Source organism: Squalius cephalus (assembly GCF_949319135.1).
Source record: "Squalius cephalus genome assembly, chromosome: 13".
In the NCBI taxonomy this organism is placed as follows: Eukaryota; Metazoa; Chordata; class Actinopteri; order Cypriniformes; family Leuciscidae; genus Squalius; species Squalius cephalus.
This window is the reverse complement of record NC_137134.1, coordinates 15,846,378-15,867,185: the sequence shown is the minus strand read 5'-3', so window position 1 is coordinate 15,867,185 and position 20,808 is coordinate 15,846,378. Positions and strand designations below refer to the sequence as shown.

Here is a 20,808-nt window from a genome sequence, read left to right as displayed (position 1 = left end):
AATGTATTTATTTTATTTTAAATTATATTATATATTATACTGTATTAATAGTATTTCTAGTTACATTAAGGCTACATACGTATTAAAGCAGAGTGCTCTGGGTAATATTTTATATCCTGTCAAAACATAACGTTACATTAATCATTGATTGCCATTGCATTTGTATTTTTCAAACACTTGCAACACAAAACACATTTCATAAGATGGAGTGTGTACTCTTGTGTACACACACACACACACAAACACACACACATACCTTAATAATACTCTAATATGTCATTTGTTCTCAATGTCCCACCACACAATAAATCATTATACCATTTCGACTAGACACATTCAAAATGCAAAAATATTTGTTTTTCCAAACTGTTTGGAGCAATTTGTAAATTTTTTGTAACTTAATTTTTGAAATATAACATTAAAGAGTATATTTGATGTGATTAATTGCTCTGTCATTTATCAGATTTACCAGTTGTTATAATTTCAGTTTGTGCTGGTTAATTATGAACAATGGGTAAAATTGGGGGGCGGGGCCAGGTGGGGGCGGGGCTCCATTAGGGCTCCTCCCCCAACCGCATGTGATCTCACTCCAAGATTTTGATAAAACTTGAGAACCCTGGATATAGCCAATTAATTAAATTAAATTAAATAAGAACGTTCAAACTGTGAACTAGTGTATTTCATGACTGTGAATAAAATTGGACATCAGGATGAAGTCAAATGATCAAACTTGATTTGTGCGCGAGATGGTTGTACTAGGCTGCATTCCAGTCCAAAATCGTCATGCCCTTCACTCGCTAACTTCCCTCCGTCTCGTTCACTCGTTGCACGAGTGCCCACTACTGGCGGAAACTGCAATGGGCTGAATTGGAACGTCCTATAAGCCCTTGATCACTTGGAATCAGCTATGGAGCTGATTTATTATTTACATTTTTATAAATATGTGTTTGGGTTGTTTTAAATAATAAAAAATATATAATTAATATATCATAGAGTTGTTTGTTGTGGTGGTGATTAGACGAGATCTGTGGTGATGTCAATCATACTGCATTGTGGGACATATGGGTGCCTGAAGTGTACATATGAAGTAGACTCGCTCCCTCGGTCAAAATCAAGGGAACGAGGGTCTGTCCATATAAACTTCCCTCGTCCACTTCACGAAGTGGAACACACTTCAAAATGGCGGCAGGGATTCCCCCGAGGAGAAGTGCTTAGGGAAGTTCGCAAGTGCTTGTCTACAAGTGGACTGGAACGCAGCCTTAGTGCACTTGCAGGGAGAGCTCCGCCCACACAGTCTTCTGATTGGCTGTAATTAATGATTGATTACGTTGTCTCGCCTGGTGCGGTCTGGTGTGGACAGACAAATTGTCGCTAAGAGTTTTTAAAAATTATTTTAAATCAAATTATTCAGCAAGGACGCATTCAATTGATCAAAAGAGACAACATATTTCTATTTCAAGTAATTACTGTTCTTTTTTGAAGGCTGGAGTAATGCTGAAAATTTTAATTGTAATATTATTACACAATATTACTGTTTTTACTATATTTTGATCTTAATATGCAGCCTTGGTGAGCATACTCTTAAAGGGATTGTTCACTCAAAAATGAAAATTCTGTTATGAAGCGAGAAGAATACTTTTTGTGTGCAAAAAACTAACAAAAACATTAAGGTTAAGCCACTGGAGTCGCTGGACTATTTTAACGATGTCTTTACTACCTTTCTGGGCCTTGAAAGTGGTAATTACGTTGCAGTTTATGGAGGGATCAGAAAGCTCTGGGATTTCATCAAAAATAGCTTCATTTTTGTTCCGAAGATGAACGAAGGTCTTACGGGTTTGGAACGACATGAGGGGGAGTAATTAATGACAGTATTTTTAACTAACCCTTTAAAAATAAAGCTTCCAAAAGGGGGTTTTCTCAGTGATGCCATAGAAGAACCATTTTAGGTTTCCCAAAGAACCTTTACTTGAACAGTTTTCATGTAATTTAAATAATCTGAAGAACCCTTTTCCACTATAAAGAATGGTGAAAGGCTCTATGAATGTTAAAGGTTCTTCATGGAACCATCAATGCCAGTGATAAGAGTGATAAGAGACTTCTTTCAAAAACGTGTATAAATCTTATCAACCCCAAACCTTTAGTATATGTTCTGGTGTGAAAGATCCTTAGATAGTCATTGGCTGAAATGCAGAGGTAGGACAGTTAGAAACCTCATTATGTGTATTTTCAAAGAAACGTCAGAAAGTGGGGCACAAGTCCTGCTGAGAACAATTCTGCCCCAGTTGCAGACTGTGCATTTAATGCATAAAAAAACACGAAGGCCTTTGCCAAACAGGGTCATGCTCACCAACAGGAATCGACGGACACTTGGGTGCCCTTAAAAGCGCAGCCTCAAAATGTATCAGTTCCTCTGTGACCTAGATTCAACCAAACTGAACAGCAGTAAACTCACGAAGCTAGAACGGTCATTTGGACACTAATTGTATCCTAAGTCAATACTTTGTGGGATAAACAGGGTACAAAATAGGCCTTTCAAAATGAGAAGGTGCTTCACCTTCAGGAAATGTAAGTCAACCTCATGAGGTCAAAAATGACATGAGCTGTTTTATTTTCTATTCATTTGCTATTATTGCAACCCTGTTACCAACATTTGAGACTGTCTGAACACATAGCAGATATGCTGACTGTATGATTTCACTAGGGATTTTTTTTTTTTTTTTTTTTTTGCATTAAACATTAAATGAACATCAAATTTGACAGAAATTTATAACATTTAAAAAAGAAAAGCTAAAAAGCTAAAAGCTAAACAATGGGTAACAGGGTTGCATATTTGTTTAAACATAAAGCTGGAGGCTACTGTATCTAGTATGAGACCAAATGTTGGATTGTATTACTAATTTAGATTTCCAATAAAATAAAAATAAATACATTTGTTTAGTCTTTTTTGCCTTACAATAATCTAGATGACAGGGTTGAATGCTTGAGTCCAAAAGGTCAAGAACTTGGATATTTCATGTTTAAAACTATAGCTACATTTCTTCTTAGGCTAAGTTTTTGTTAGATAATATCTTAAGTAACATATCTAATAATTCTCACAACAACAAAAACTCAACTTTGCAGATTCACTCATCATTGGTCAGCCCAATGAGGAAGGCGAATGCTGCATCTGAAATCGCACACTTCCCTACTATTTAGTAGGTGAAAAACTGTAGGCTACTGTATGTGACAAAAGATCCAACTACTTCCAGGAAGATTCTGAAGTGTGCATTCCATGGACACTTTACTATCCCATGAGGCCACGGGAGAGGATTTATGAATGGAGATGAAGCGACGCAACTGACACTGGTACTGATAGGTCACGTGATAATGACAATATGGCCAGAGTACATTCATACTACACACATTCGTGAAGTAAATACTCAAGAGAGAATGCGATTTTGGACGCAGCCACTATCCAAATGAACTTAATTCACAGATTAGTTCAACAATACTCATCGATTAGTTTCTTGGTAAGACTAAAAACATTGGGCCTTTCCAAAATACCCACATGCGGTCTTGATCATGAGAGTGTGTGCATGCGACAGGAAGTAAGTACACAAGACTGTGGGTCTTAAAAATGCTTAAGCTTATGGCACACTAAACCAACACTGTCTCGAATATTACGCGTATCCCATCATGCATCATGTTCAGGAACTCACGTATATGCCCTTAATTCATAAGATGTCAAGAAAAAATTCCACTGTAAGTTACATTAATTAGATTGTACATATACTTTGGTTGTCAAACATAAAGTTTTGTACATTTTATTGGTGCAAAGATGAGTAAAGTATGTGTATTTTGTACAACATTTGCAGCTGCTTTTTATCATTTAATTAAGTACCACAATTACTAAATTGTGTCATGGGGACTGCTGAACAGACATCTAGAAGTTCATTTTAAAATGCAAAGTCTACTTGCACTAATCCCATCGTCTTCACACCCACTTGAACACTATAGGCCAAATACAGGAAATACGTCATGTAGTAGACAGGTGGTCAAGTGAACAAGTGCAAAGACCGCAAGTGTGCGTATTTAAACAGGCCCATATTTTGGATCAGTCCTGTTCATATATAAACCTCCTGTTTGGACATAGTGCCCTCAGGTGTTCATATAACACAACAACAGGCTTGTCTGCTTTCTAACAAGAAACATAACATTATATCAAAATTAAATTTAGCCTATAAAATTCATTTATATATATTTTAATAACTTTAAACAATGTTATTTCTTGGGTGTCACACTTTTAAGGTATGTTAAATATTTATGTTTTTGTCCATTGCATATTCCAACCCAAATCATTTGAATTCGCATCATGTCATATTTGCGATTCCCAAACTCATAATTGACCTCAACCAGTGAAGAACAATGAAGCGGAGCGCTCGCTCGGTGGGTGTGACCGGCGCGGCGCGCGCGTGGCGTGGTGCGCCGCGGCGCGTCTCTCCGCCGCTGCTGATGGAGAGTGAGACAGGCGGAAGGTGGGTGGGGACATCCGAGCCATTGTCGGGATAAACGCACCTCACGCTCGGGCGACGGAACGCTGAGCTCGCGCTAATCCGCGTTGGAAGGAACGCGAAGGAGAAGATTGACTAAACAATTCGGGCTTGGCCGAGGCTTGATTTCAGGTAAGATTTTGGAAATGCTGCATGGATCTTTTTAATGGTGTCTTGCAAGCACGCAGAGAGTTAAAGCTTCACTGCGTTGCATTGGGGGCCAGACAGGGCATGCATACTGTTTATATATGTAAATGTTAGCGAAAATGACAGATTCGAGGGTGCATTCAGTTAATAAAAAGGTGCTCAGATCAATCATCTAAACATACCCAATGCTGTCTCCACATTCAAACGCAAGCGTCTCTTTGCTGACAGTACTGCATATGGCTCAAGTTGTCGCAGTACTTGCATGCAACTATTTGCATTTATAATAAATCCAGACTTTTATTTTCCCTGGGTCACGTGGTTTACTTAAATGATGTATGTAATATACGCTTGATTTACTTGGCAGCATGCCTGAATAATTTACTTACCATAATGGGGTCATACCATATATTTCTGTTGTGTTTATGTTTTTTATATAATTATTCATAATTACTACAGACTAACTCTAAACTCTTTATAAATATTTGTATTTATTTAGTTAGTTATTTGTCTGGTTTAATAAACCGAGCTAATGTTAACCCGGTTATTTACCATTCTGTAATCTATTCCTAACCCCCACTTAGCCTACTTACTTACTTTATTTATTTATTTTAAATGTTAAGTGTATTTATTAATGCATGGATTTATTATTTATTTTGTTTAATATGCTGAGATATTGATGTTTATTTCCCTTAAACCTAACCCTCACCGTATTTATTTGTTTGTAATATTATAATTTTTTTATGAAATGCTTTCATTTAGCTATTATTTATTTGTTTTAACATACTGAGAAAATTATATGTCTACCCCCTAAACTCAAATCTCACTATTTTTATTTTATTTTACTTCAAATAAATATAGTTATTACATTTATTATTTATTTGGTTTAATATACTGATATTTTTGAGGTATTGATATTTCCTTTCCCTTCAACCCAATCCCCACATTTTTTTATGCATGTATGTATGTACATTTATTTAGTGTTTATTTAGTTTAATATACTGATATATTGATATTTTCTTTCCCTTAAACCTAACTCTCATATTTATTTATTTATTTATGTGGTTGTTTGTTTGTTTGTTTTGACTCTATATTCAAATATGTCTTCCCCTTAAACCTAACCACCACAGAGTTTTATTTATTTATTTATTTGTTAGTTAGATTTTAATTTGGACATTTTATATGTTTGTGGGAGCTGTTGTGGTCCCACGTTGTGGAGGATTTATTATCCTTCTAGGGATAGTAGGTCAAAGCCACACACACACACACACACACACACACACTGGCCTTGCTCACAGATAACCTTCTCCCTCGGTCCCTTCAGGAATCTGACACCATGACCGCAGAGGAGATTATAAACATTAAAGAAGCGGAGATAATCAAGCTGATCCTGGACTTTCTGAACTCCAGAAAGCTGCACATCAGTATGCTGGCGCTGGAGAAGGAGAGCGGCGTCATTAATGGACTTTATTCAGATGATATGCTCTTCCTGAGGTGAGTCTTTGAAAACCTAAACAACAAATGTATGCTCAGTGATTCTAATACACTACTGTTCAAAAGCATGGAATCAGTAAGGCATGTATAGGTATAGGTTTCTGAAACTATTTTTATAGTATTCTTGTTATATATTCTAAAAAAAAATCTACCTACGACGGCCATTTTAGCAGACATTTACTTTAAGAAAACACTGTGTCGTCGTTAAGAAATGGTTGTGCTGCTTAATGAAGTGTGGACTAAGCAAAAGTTGCTGAAGTATTGAGTACACTTGCATTTTTTGCAGTGGCATCACTTCTTTAACTGGGTAGGTGAACTAATTTTGGGCCTTTTTCGATTTTTTTTTTTTCTAAGGCAACTTGTTTTAGATGGGCAGTGGGAGGAGATTTTGCAGTTCATTCAGCCTTTGGAGTGCCTGGATAAATTTGACAGGAAGAGGTGAGCGACGTCGGTTTGGAATCTTTTGCAGACACCCAAGCATGTGTTCTTTGTTTCAGTGTTTTTTTTTATTGATTTATTCTTTCAGGTTTCGATATATCATCCTAAAACAGAAATTTCTGGAAGCTCTGTGCGTAAACAACGCCATATCTGCATCAGATGACCCTGAGAATGTGAGTCTTTATGCTTATGGACAAATGCCATCATGCTGTTCTAAAGAAAGATCCATTTTGTTTGTCTTTTATGTCAAATGGAAGATGTTTAATTCTATATTGTATTGTCATTATTATAAGTTTTTGCCAGAAATAGCCTAAAATACTGATAAATAAATAATTTATGCAAAACAGAAAAAAGTGTAATTGTTTATTATTACTATTATTTATAGTATTAACTTATTTCATTTGGCATAAAAGCAGACAAGCATTATTTTTATCTATCTATCTATCTATCTATCTATCTATCTATCTATCTATCTATCTATCTATCTATCTATCTATCTATCTATCTATCTATCTATCTTTCAGTAATAATAATAATAATAATAATTGTCCCATGAAAATGCTCATGTTTTATAAAAATTTATCAATGTTTAATTGTACATTATTATTATTATTATTATTATTATTATTGTTATTTTTTGTACCATGAATAATAATAATGTAGAATTAAACTTCCATTTTGCATTATTTATTTAATTTAATTTCTTTATTAGTATTGAATATTTCTTTATTATTATTATTATTATTATTAGTATTATTATTATTATTGGTACCTTGAAAATAGGCATTAAAATAAATAAATAAATAAACAAACAAACAAACGAATGAATGAATGAATGAATAAATAAATAAATGACACTGGTCTTTTATGCAAAATAGAAGAATTTTAATTATTATTATTGGTACCATGAAAATAGCCTTTAAAATAAATAAATAACGCAAAATCTTTTATGCAAAATTAATTGTTTACTACTATCATTATCATTTGTACCATGAAATAGTCTGTAATATAAAATTATAAACATTTATGAACAATGGAAGTTTAATTCAATTTATTATCATTTGTAACATTAAAGTAGCATTTAAAACTGCTAAATAAATAAATAAATAAATAAATAAATAAGACTGAATTATAAAATATTTTGAGCCATCTCACATTAAACCTCTTGCATCTTGACTCAGAATGTGCCCAAAAGAAGGTTTTATTCAGGAAGCATCCCATGATGTCCTCTCTCTCTTTCCCTCCTCCAGCTGGAGCTGACCATGCAGGACGCGGTGAAGTCCCTCCATTCCCTGGAAGAGTTTTGCCCGACTAAAGATGACTACAGCAAACTCTGTCTGCTCCTCACGCTCCCGCGCCTCACCAACCATGCCGAATTCAAGGACTGGAACCCCAGCACGGCCCGCGTCCACTGCTTCGAGGAAGCCTGCTCCATGGTGGCCGAATTCATCCCTGCGGACCGCAAACTGAGCGAAGTGGGATTCAAAGCCAGCGGAGACCGTCTGTTCCAGCTCCTCATCAAAGGAATACTCTACGAATGTTGCGTTGAATTCTGCCAGAGCAAAGCGACTGGAGAGGAGATCAGCGAGGAGGAAGTTCTCCTAGCTGTCGACGTTCTGTGCGGGAACGGTTGCGAGGAACTGGACTTGAGTTTGCTTTCCTGGCTGCAAAACCTCTCGCCATCGGTCTTCGCTTGCGCGTTCGAGCAGAAGACCCTCAGCATCCACGTGGACCGGCTCATCAAACCGGCCCGGACGGGTCACGCGGACCTTCTCACGCCTCTGCTCACCAAACTCTCGCCCTGCCCGGCATCGCCACTGCGCCGACCCCAATCGGCGGATACTTACATGTCGCGCTCTCTCAATCCCGCCCTGGACGGTCTGTCGCACGGTTTGGTGGGAAGGGAAAAGAAAAGCACTGAAGGCGACGGAAAAGCAACGGCCATGTCGCAGTCTTTCGCCAACTTTGGGTATCCCGGGAGCAAAAACGCATTTGAGAGCAACGTCTTCAGTGAGTCGCCAGACAGGTGGGCTTGTGTTCTCACTGAAAGGGATAGTTCATGCAAAAATGATTTCCCCTCAGTCCCTGTGTTATTTTGTCTATACAATGAAAGTCAATGGGGTCCAATGTTTGGACCCCATTGACTTTCATTGTATGGAGAGAAATCTTTTTTTTGTGTTCCACGGAAGAATTAGTCATAAACAATTACACACTTCACCTTAAAGTATGAAATTGTAAAATCTAGTCTGACATTCATGACCTAGATGCTGCGTTGTTACTCTAGTCAGGCGTTACTATGAGTGGTGAAATTCAACATATGGTGATCAAGCTTAACACTTCTAATCCAGTTAAACCCACAGAAATAGACACGGGAAGCTTTACTAGTTAAGTCCGAAACAAACTTTCTATGCCAGTCAATATACTTTAGAAAAATGGGTTGTATAGTAGATATGTAGATCAGAAATCATAATGCCAGTGTCACAGTTTTTAGCAAAAGATAGAGATATTAATATTGATTTTGTAATAAATCTACAGTACTCTTCAAAAGTTTGGGGTCAGAAAGATTTTTTTTACTAAGAGAATTCATTTTATTCAGCAAGGATGCGTTAAATTGATCAAAAGTGACAGTAAAAAACAAAAGATTTCTATTTCAAACACTGTTCTATTGAACTTTCATCAAAGAATCCTGAAAAAAAGTATTACGGTTTCCACAAAAATATTGAGCAGCAAATCATAATATCAGTATGATTTCTGAAGGATCATGTGACACTGAAGACTGGAGTAAAGATGCTGAAAATAAAACATAGCTTTGATCACAGGAATAAATTACGTTTTAATATAAATTCAAATAGAAAATAGATATAATAAATAGTAATAATTTATACTATATTTTTATATAAGTTACTATAAGTTTTTACTATATTTTTGATCAATTAAATCTAGCCTTGGTGAACATAAGAGGCTTATTTCAAAATCAATAAAAAATATTACAGACCTCAAACTTTTTATTGTATATTTATTTGTTAGTTCATGCGTATTTCCTCTATTTTTACATTTAGATTACATTTACTGTCATATAATGCTCATTTAAAGATCATCTTTTAAAATGCTGTTAACAACAACAAATTATTATTCTATTTTCTATGAACAGTGAATAATTTTAATATTCTGATTGGTCATAGCGTAAAATTAATGATCAATTTATTGTATCAGCCTGAATTTAATATCTGTGCATCCTTAGATATTAAGATGTTGTCCTGTTCCTCCAGAGTACAAGCACAGACCGAGAGGATGAACGGCTCCGGAGAAACGAACTCACTGCGTCCTCCACTGACTCCCGGCAGGGATGGTGGAGTCATGTGTTCAGGCGAAACACCAGAGGTAATATACTGTATTAGTTCCCTTTTTAACCAGAAACATAATTCCAGTACATGCCCAGGACCTTAAAGGGTTCCCCGACTGCAACATAGTGTCGGCCCAGATCCGGCCCACATCTGGTACACGTGGATTTTACACAGCCTGCAGATGTGGGCCGGATCTAGGCCGACACTATGTTGCTGTCAGGGTCAGTTCACCCAAAGATCATTTACTCACCCTCAATTCATTCCAAACTCACCTTCATGCCATTCAAAACCTTTATGACTTTATTCAGTGGAGAACAAAAGGAGATGTTGATGTCTTTAAAGTCATACAGGTTTGGAACGACATAGGGGTGAGTACTTGATGACAGAATTGAAGGTGAACTGTCCCCGTGTGTGTGTAGGAGCAGATGCAGGAGTTCCAGCGTCAGCGTCTGCGAGTGCAACAGCATCTTGAGCAGAAGCAGCAGCAGAGACAGCTGTACCATCAGATGCTTCTGGAAGGTGGAGTTCATCCTCCAGACCAGCCCACAGACGCAGCACAGCACAGTCTCACACAGAAGTTCCTGAACAGGTCAGATCCAGGTGCCTCGTGTACGTAGGCGTCCAGATGTGTTGGAACCGCAGTGTTGTTGAATGATTATGTGCCTTCTGTTGGTGATACAGATGATAGTGCGAGATTGTAAGTAAGAGCGTCTTACCACAGACTCTCATTTGTTTCTCTTGATTTATTGATGCGCCTTTACTTTCAGGCAGGGATAATATAAATAGCATGTGCTTTGTTATATTATATAATATTATTAATCTTATAATCATTTATTATTATTTGTCATATATTCCTAGGGATAAATCTAAATTTGAGATTACCAGCAATTTATTATATTACATTTATACCCATTTTTTTATTTCATGGCTTTTCAGCAATTTTGTGATAATCTTATTTGCTTTCATTAATGTAATGAAATGTAAATGATAAAAATGTAAAAATTATTAATTAAATTGCGTTAGGTATATTTTGGCATTATTCATTAAATCTGTCTATCTGTCTTCTGATATTATACTGATAACATAATGTAGTTAATCTGATTAATCTGGTAATATTTGTCAATTTTGAGTTAATCTGCAATTTATAATATTATATTTGTAGTATTTTCTTCATCTGTTTTTTGCTGTACATTGTAAAAAACTTTACTATGCATATTTCCCATTATTAATTTTAGTATTAATTATAATTGAATAGTTAATATATACAGTATTCCACACATTATATATATATATATATATATATATATATATATATATATATATATATATATATATATATATATATATATATATATATTATGATTAGCAGTTCATAATATCATATTTTTCTCTTTTGTTAATTGCTTTTCAGATTTTTTTGGTGAATTATTATTTTCATTTTTTTTTAATTATTACATTTTTTCTCATTATTTATATTATGTATGTTTTGCCATTTATTAATTAAATATAATTTAATAATTAATATATTTTTTACACATTGTAAAAATTTATATAATTTTGAGATTTTTATCTAATTATATTTTATAAATAATTGTAATAATTACTAGCTGTAATAACTTTTTTGAATCTCACAATTGTTTTTATTATTATTAATTCTTTATTCCAGACCCTTGGGTCCATATCAAAAAGTAAAATAAAAAAAATAAAAAAATTACATACAAACATAGATTTACATACACCAAACATTATTTAAGAACATACAGACTTGAGTTCCAGTGCTTCCAGAACCAGGAGGAATACCTTGTATCACTTAATACAGGATTATTTAAGACCATTATGATTGTATTTCTCGAATCACCCAATTGACACATGAAATTATATAATTATACAATGAACATCACTACATACGAACGTTTGGCTTGCACTTGTCCACCTTGGGAGTTTAAGCAAAATTCTTAATGCATCCTGAAGCTTTTTCATTTTAGCTTTACTATATCTACACCATAGATGTGCCATGTAAAAATGATGTACAGTAAGCTCTAAAAAGAGTTTACATTACCTGTGCACATATATTTGCCTGTCCATATATCTTAGTTAAATGACTGCTTTACTGTCATTACATTTTATATATATATTTTATATATCTCAACCATCACCATCTTGTTCTCTGGAGATCACCATCAGCCATCGTTGTCTTGATGGTTTGTGTAGATCCATTCAGAAACTGGAGGAACTGAATGTGGGAATGGAAGATCTGGGAGAAGACGTCCAGGCTTTGGCCCAGCAGTGCAACGGTACGACGGCGAGCGGAGCCGGTAAACAGACCCCAGAGAGCGGCTCCGGCCGGGACAAGACGCCGGTGATCAGCAGCACCCCTCAGAAAGGAGGAGGCCGGGGGGTGCCGTCTCTGGACGAGTCCCCGGTGCTGGTCAACCAGAGGTTTCTCAAAGCTCTCAACCCTACCAAGCTGAAGTAACTCTGCTTTGTGAGCTTGTTTTAATGCTGAGATATCATGACAGTGTGTTTCAGGATGAGAAACCCAAATCCCCATTCGTTGCAGTAGAGACGCTGGAGGACACGCAGGCTGTGCGCGCGGTCGCCTTCCACCCGTCTGGGACTCTCTATGCGATCGGCTCCAACTCCAAAACACTGCGTGTCTGCACTTACCCACAGTCCCTCAAAAACAGGCATGTGCTCCGTATTTAACACGCTTTTAGGGCTGCACAATATTGGGAAAAACTGACATACATCTGTGATTATATATTCCCTCTGTCTGTTCTTCTTGTATAGCACTGAAGCTCCAGCAAAGCAGCCTGACATCTGCTTCAAGCGTATTAAACACCATAAAGGCTCTATTTACTGTGTGGCCTGGAGTCCCTGCGGGCAGCTTCTTGCCACGGGCTCCAATGACAAGTATGTCAAAGTTCTTCCTTTCAACGCAGAAACCTGCAACGCCACAGGTAATGTGTCTAATAATGTCAGATCACACAATGTTTTCCTACTAAATCATAACATGCACTGAAAGTCAGAGGCGGACAGAGTACACAGCTACATTACTTGAGTAAAAGTACAGATACCCCTTGCTAAATTTTACTCAAGTACAAGTAAAAGTACTACAGTCAGATGTCTACTTAAGTAAAAGTACTAAAGTACTTGTTTTTAAAAGTACTTGAGTATCAAGAGTACAAGAGTACATTTTGTAAATATTGCATTACTACTGCCACAGTGCTTACATTGGTAAACACAGCAAACACTTGAAGCGAAAACTATCATTAACTTGTTCAGAAAATTGAAATAGTCTGGTGAGGTGGGGCCACGGCTTGGCACATTCCCGGGATGCGATATTTTTTTTCCCAGGATGGTAGGGGAAGACTCATAAATATTCATTAGGGAAGTCATCCCTGATTGGTCTGATGACCTACCCCTAACCCCACCCCTAAACCTACCCGTCACTGGGGGTCTTATGACCTCCTTATGACCTTGATGACTTCCCTAATGAATATTCATGAGTCTTCCCCTACCATCCTGGGAAAAAAAATATCGCTCCCAGGATGGACCTGCTGCGTCTTCATCCATTGTTTCGTCCATGGTTTCTTCTCTTATCTAAATCTGACCATGGAGTTGACTTTGGCGGAAAGCTGAAGGTGATTACTGATAGGCTGTCCAAATCAGTGGCGCCTGCACAATCCAATCACATTTGAGAGGGTTTCCGAGATGTTTCTTTTTTTTTTAGAAGAAGTAACGGGTACTCACGGTTATGGATAGAAATGTAGTGGAGTAAAGAGTACAATATTTGCCTCTCAAATGTACTTGAGTAAAGTCATGAGTACTCCCCAAAAATGATACTCGAGTAAAGTACAGGTCCCTCAAAATTGTACTTAAGTACTGTACTCAAGTAAATGTACTCCGTTACTGTCCGGCTCTGCTGAAAGTACAGTAATTGTGGTACTGTAATTGACTGAAAGTATTTGGCTGTACATTATTCTTTATTTCACAACTACTTTCACAAAAAAATGAAAGTGTATGAAATGTAATTTATTCCTGTGATCAAAGCTGAATTTTCAGCATTATTACTCCAGTCTTCAGTGTCACATGATCCTTCAGAAGTCATTCTAGTCTGCTGATTGAATGCTCAAGAAACATTTATTATTATTATCCAACAAGAAATATATTATATTATATTATATTATATTATATTATATTATATTATATTATATTATATTATATTATATTATATTATATTATATTATATCACACATTTTCAGGAAATCTTTGGGATTCTTTGAGTAGAAAGTTCAAAAGAAATGTATTTATTTTAAATCTTCTGCAATATTATAAATGTCTTTACTGTCACTTTTAATCAGTTTAAAGCATCCTTTCTGAATAAATATGATATTAATTCATTACCAAAAAAATTACTAACACCAAACTTTTTTAATCTTAATATATGTTAAATTAATATACAATATATAAAATCATAAATATTTATACATTTTATTTAGAAAGTCTGTGACTTTATATCTTACATCTTGTGAATTTATTTTTAATTTTAATATTATTGAATATCTTATCTCATTTTACCTTTTATACTTTTTTACTTATTGCACTTAATGTACAACCATTTATTGCACACATTGACGGCAACAACCAATGTACAATAATATATAGAATTTATAATATATAAAATATAAAATTATAGTATTAAATATATAACGTATGTGAATATTTAAAATATATATATTCTTATATACATATGTATTATTCACAATATATTAATTTATTTTGTGATAAAAAATTATATATATATATAACTGTAATTACTGTGTGCATTGCAATAAATGGTTGTTGTACATTAAGTGCAATAATTTAAAATATATAAAAGGTAAAATGAGATAAGATATTCAGTAATATTAAAATTAAAAAGAAATTCACAAGATGTAAGATATAAAGTCACAGACTTTCTAAACAAAATGTATAAATATTTATGATTTTATATATTATATATGTATAGTATATTAATTTAATATTTAGTAATATATAGTATATTAATTTAATATATATTAAGATTAAAAACATTTGGGGTTAGTAATTTTTTTGGAGATAAATTAGTCACATTTATTCATAAAGAATGCTTTAAACTGATTTAAAGTGACAGTAAAGACGTTTATAATATGTTTTTTTGTTTTTTTTACAGTTACCTTATATATATAAAAAAGTTTTTTTTGATAAATGTTCTTGGAATGGAATATATCAATATTAACAGGGTGGTGTGTGTGCATTGGACTGCAGGGCCGGATCTAGAGTTCAGCATGCATGACGGCACTATCAGAGACCTGGCGTTTATGGAGGGTCCCGAGAGCGGAGGTGCCATCCTCATCAGTGCTGGGGCTGGAGACTGTAACATCTACACCACTGACTGCCAGAGAGGACAGGGCCTGCACGCGCTCAGCGGACACACAGGTGCTCTCACACGCTAACCCTCCTCTTTATTTACGCCCTCAGTGTCTATAACAGGACGTTATATCCCTGTGTTGTACGATACGCAGGGCACATTCTGTCTCTGTACACGTGGGGCGGGTGGATGATTGCCTCCGGATCTCAGGATAAGACGGTGAGGTTTTGGGATCTGCGCGTGCCCAGCTGTGTGAAGGTGGTTGGGACGGCTGTGCATGGAACAGGTGTGCGTTTCCTCTCAGCTCCTGTAGATTTGAAAATCATGCTTTTCTCCATTATTGTTGAATCACGGAAGCTACACCAGTTACTTTGCCAAGAGATTTATTACTTTTGTACATGTGTCAGCATAGGAGAGAAACAGGCATAGAAGAATAAGGCTACATGAGAGGAGTTCTTCATTCCAGATTTCTCTGTTCCCCATTTCTCTGTTCCATCACCCCATCATGCCAGCTGTAATGGTTGCTCTATGTTTCTCCTTCCTCTCACCCCCTCATGTCTTTATGTTTCTCTGGAGAGGTACAGTAAGGATTGAGCTTATATACACCACTGAGGGACTTAGTTACAACTTCTTTGGTAGCAAAAACATGTTGCTTATATTTAAGGAACGTATACCTCATGCTTACACATGGCACAATCCACTTTCCATATTAAGAAACTATCCCTCGGTGTATACATTTGTGGTACATTTGCATCAGTTGAAAAACTTTCCTTTCCTTGTATGAATATGCCAGCTGTACACATTTGAAGTATCATCATCAGTGGAACATGTAACATTGCACATACTTCTAAGCAAACTATAGCTCATCCCATATCTCTCTTCAGCACACATGTACAACATACTCTGACTTCACAAAATACATTATGAAATTATTATGAAAATGAATAAAGAAAAAAATAACATTAAACAGTAAAATGTTAGTTTTCAGCTCGTTTACAAGCCTTTATTTAGGACATTGTGTGACAACCAACATTTAAAAAAAATATTAAATACAATATAATAATAATAACTACAACAACAAAACCAATAACAACAGCAATAATGATAGTAATAATAATAATAATAATAATACAAAATATTATATGAAAATAACCATAATAAAAATAAATATTATTTTTATTAGTAGTAGTATTATTATTATTGCTATTATTATTAAACACAGTATTAAAATTCAAAACTAATTAAATGGCAACCAATACAAAGCATATTCAAGAATAAAGATAATAGTAATAACAACAACACCATAATACACAACATTATATGAAAATAACAATAATAATATTGATAATTATTTTTAAACAATATTAAAATTCAAAACCAATTCAGTGGCAAACAAAGAAAGAAAATATCATATGATGGTGATGATACTAGTAATACTAACTAAACTACTACTAAATTATTAGTATCAGTATTTCAGTAATTATTAGTATTAGTATCAATATCAGTAATTCAATGACAACCAACACAATAATAATAATAATAATAATAATAATAATAATAAAAATTATAAAAAACTACAATGATATAAAATCTGATCATATGATAATAATAGTAATAATTATGGATCATCTGTATTGTTGTGTCATGTGACAGGAAGTGCTGTGGCCTCAGTAGCAGTGGACCCCAGTGGGCGGCTCATGGCCACCGGATTGGAGGACTGTCGCTGCATGCTGTATGACATCAGAGGCGGGCGCAGCGTCCAGGCGTATCGCCCGCACACCAGCGACGTTCGTTCTGTGCGCTTCTCTCCTGGTGCTCACTATCTGCTCACCGGGTCCTATGACAACAAAGTCATGATCACTGATCTTCAAGGTAGGTTGTGCTACAAATGATGTTAATATCATCACATCATTATTTAATTTTTTTCAACCCTCTCTCCAACCACCTGTCATAAAAAGTCTCCTGCCACTTCTTGATCTAATTAGTTCTCGTCAAATTAATATTTTTACTCAAAATGACAGTAAATGTCACATTACAGAAGTAATATGCTTTCTGGGTGACATATCATATCAGTTTAATATTAGTATTAATATTTCAAATATATATATATATATATATATATATATATATATATATATATATATATATATATATATATATATATATATATATATAAAATAAACAATTTATTATTATGATTTAAATTTCAATTATTTTTTTAATTGGTTTTGAATTTTAATATCAGTTCGTTTCACTGATTTGGTTTTGAATTTTAATTTATTTTTTTTAAATCTAATGATAGTAATAATAATACTGTGTATTATTATTATTATTATTATTAATAATAATTTAATTCCAAAGGTTTTTTTGCCACATTGCAGAAGTAATATGGCTTGTGAATGTCATGTTTTGATTATTACTATTATTTACTATATTAAAATTCAAAACCAATTAAAGAAATAAGTAATGTCAGTTCTTTTCACTTAATTTTGCTTAGAATTTTTATATTGTTTATATAATTATGAACAATTTAAAATTGTTGTGTGTGTATATATATATATATATATATATATATATATATATATATATCTTTTTTTTTTTTTTTTGAAATATACATCAATTAAAATATATACATTAAATATAAATATACATATACATTTATATAAATATATAAATATATATATTTTTTTATTGTTGTTTAATGAATTGGTTTTGAATTTTAATATTGATATTTATTATTATTATTATTAATACTAAAATTAAATTCCACTGTTTTTTTATCACACTGCAGAAGTAATATGGCTTGTGAATGTCATTTAATATCTGTTTTTATCCTATAAATGTATTATTATTAGCTTTAAAAATAAGTAGTAGTAATATTAATAATAATAATAAAAAATTGTTGTTTTTAATTAATTGGTTTTGAATTTTAATATTGTTGTTATTATTTTTAAATGTATTACTATTAATAAAATGAAATCCCACTGTTCCTTTGGCGCATAAAAGAAGCAACGCTTGGCTTGAATGCCATTTCTTTTCTTTTTTTTCAATGTGTTTTTTTTTTTTTAAGAATTGCTTTTTTTTTAATTCATTACTCTCATTACTATTAATTACAATATATATAAAAATATATATAATTGTTTTTAATGAATTATTTTTGAACTGTAATATGTATTTAATAATAATAATAATAAATCCCACTGTACTTATTCATGTCACATTATGGAAGTAATATTTTTATGGGATTTTTTTTATGAAATTGAATTTTCTCTGCTTTTCTCCAGGTGATCTCACCAAAACCCTGCCGGTTACTGTAGTCGCTGAACACGGTGATAAAGTGATCCAGTGCCGATGGCACACCAGAGACCTTTCCTTCCTGTCCTCTTCAGCTGATAAAACTGTCACACTGTGGGCATATCAGCCTTGATCCACACAAACACTGATCCTCCTGCATTTAGAAAGACAGTTAAGAGTCAGAGTATATCAGTGTGTGTTTCTTTGTATCTCCTCCAAACCGACTGTTCGTTCTCAGCCCTAGTCATGTCTACATTTGGAATTGCATGTCTACTGGAAGAAACAGCTTTATTGTCAAATATATTGCAATTCAGAAGAAAAACCCCCACGTTTTTTCACTTACAAACACGGAACATTCCACTCGTAGCATTGCTTCTGTATTTTGCTATTTAGAGTGAATGAAACAGTCCTGAAAATGTGAGCTGAATTGTGCCTTGATGATGTTTTCTGTAGTTACACTTATTCAACTGAATGTCTTGTAAATATGAGCTTTTGTATAGGCCTAAATGCTAAAAAACCATTGTATAGCACATTGCACTATGAACACCATGCCAACACTGTTTATGCAGCATGAATATTCATCTCTTCATTTAAATAAATGTAAATAAACCAACAGCCCGTAAATGCTGAGGATAAATGTTTCGTGAAAGTCATCCTCCTCAGTGTTGTTGAAACGGTTTCGTGCATTTTAGGAATGCTTTTATTTTGGATTGTCATTTTCCTAATGCATATATTTATATGCATCACTTTTGCACATCAATTCAGCACCTTTTTCTATTGACGCAGAAGAGGACAATTATAGGACTCTCTCAATCATTTGTTGTATAAAGTATGTATTGGTAAATTATTTGAACATGGAAATAAACACAGTTTTCGACTATGGGATTTAGCCTAATGAATGATTCACTGTCTTCAACAAATCTACTTATTCATTTTTAAAACAGCAACATTTTCATTCTGAAATTAATCACTATAATATAGTTTATCACTATATGAAATAGCTCAGTGCGACTGGTACAAAGGTCTCATTCCCAAAGACGTACACCAAAAGGTAATAAGGTATTTAAGAGTGTAGAAATAACTCACACACAGAGGAGGGTGTGTCTTCCAGGCATACATACAGTATATTTATATGTAAACGAACAAATTCAACTAGCCTGGGAAAACCCATACAACTTCCGGCAAATTTGATTTGCTCTGCAAGTAGTCTGGCCATAGAGTCTGGCAAAGAGCTCATTCAAGCAAATTGTCTCTGTTCAAGCCCATTTCTAATCCGTCGAAATCGCGGCACCAATCAGAAACGTTGAGGCGGGCTTTACACGATGACGATCGCTCTGATTGGTTTTAGGTCTATCCAATTGCGCCCAGAGGCATTTGAGCGACGTCCGTTGGTGAAGCAGCAACTTTTAAATGCATTATTATATTCAAATTGCAAACACATGAGGACAGTCTCCATGAAAGAACCACTGGCAGATGAACGTGCAACTACATTTCTCTCCGAAACGGTAGGAAATTAAATTAGATTTAATAGAGGATTTTAACTGTGACAAGATGATTGACAGGGTGCACGTGCCAGATCCGTCCGATAAAGATGACGAAGTGGGCTAGTATGTCCCAAAGCTTGCCTACTTTTTTGCTACATATTCAAAAGTAAATACCTTTTCTTCACAAAAAGAGTACATACTTTTATGGCGTAGTGTAACTTAGGCGAATTGGGACGCAGCATATGGCTGTACACGATGACGACCGCTCATTCTTTGCAGTCACGTGACTACCATGTATACCTGGCGGGCAACAAACGGGTATTTTCAATGTAGAGTCCTGTAGTTCCAGGTATTTCTAGTAAGCTATAGCTATCTGTTAGCGAGCTATAACTATGGACTAGGAGGATCAACTCCAAGGTAGGTAAATTGTGTAAAGCAGACAAGGTTTTTTTTAGATAATCGAGCAGTAATAATTCCTCCGTAAATAATCTAGCTCTACTGTTGGGTCATCTCTGGTTCTCATTGAAAACCATAGATATCACAAACTTCAAAACAACCTATCACACACTTTTGTTGTTGTTAGCAAAAGACGACAGCTGTTACTGTGCGTTCACACCGCCATCGGCGAGAGCGTCAAGTGCCCGGAAGTCATTCATTTTCAATGAATTTTGCCGCTCTCTCTCGCCGGC

At 34.6% G+C, this 20,808-nt stretch overlaps 1 protein-coding gene across 2 annotated transcripts; it reads left to right on the top strand.

The window, feature by feature from the left end:
* The first annotated feature begins 4,393 nt into the window (after positions 1 to 4,393).
* wdr47b (WD repeat domain 47b) lies at positions 4,394 to 19,549 on the top strand. Of its 2 annotated transcripts, none has more exons than XM_079891405.1 (14): positions 4,394 to 4,661; positions 5,998 to 6,167; positions 6,522 to 6,605; positions 6,694 to 6,778; positions 7,856 to 8,631; positions 9,875 to 9,986; positions 10,369 to 10,538; positions 12,161 to 12,388; positions 12,469 to 12,636; positions 12,740 to 12,909; positions 15,239 to 15,409; positions 15,496 to 15,627; positions 16,995 to 17,213; positions 18,626 to 19,549. In XM_079891405.1, exons 2-14 carry the CDS (start codon positions 6,010 to 6,012, stop codon positions 18,766 to 18,768), a joined length of 2,616 nt encoding a protein of 871 aa, XP_079747531.1. In that variant the 5' UTR covers positions 4,394 to 4,661; positions 5,998 to 6,009; the 3' UTR covers positions 18,769 to 19,549. The 2 variants fall into 2 exon arrangements, with proteins under 2 accessions (XP_079747531.1, XP_079747532.1); XM_079891406.1 differs by having other exon boundaries at positions 4,422 to 4,661; positions 6,536 to 6,605; positions 18,626 to 19,525.
* Positions 19,550 to 20,808: the final 1,259 nt, after the last annotated feature.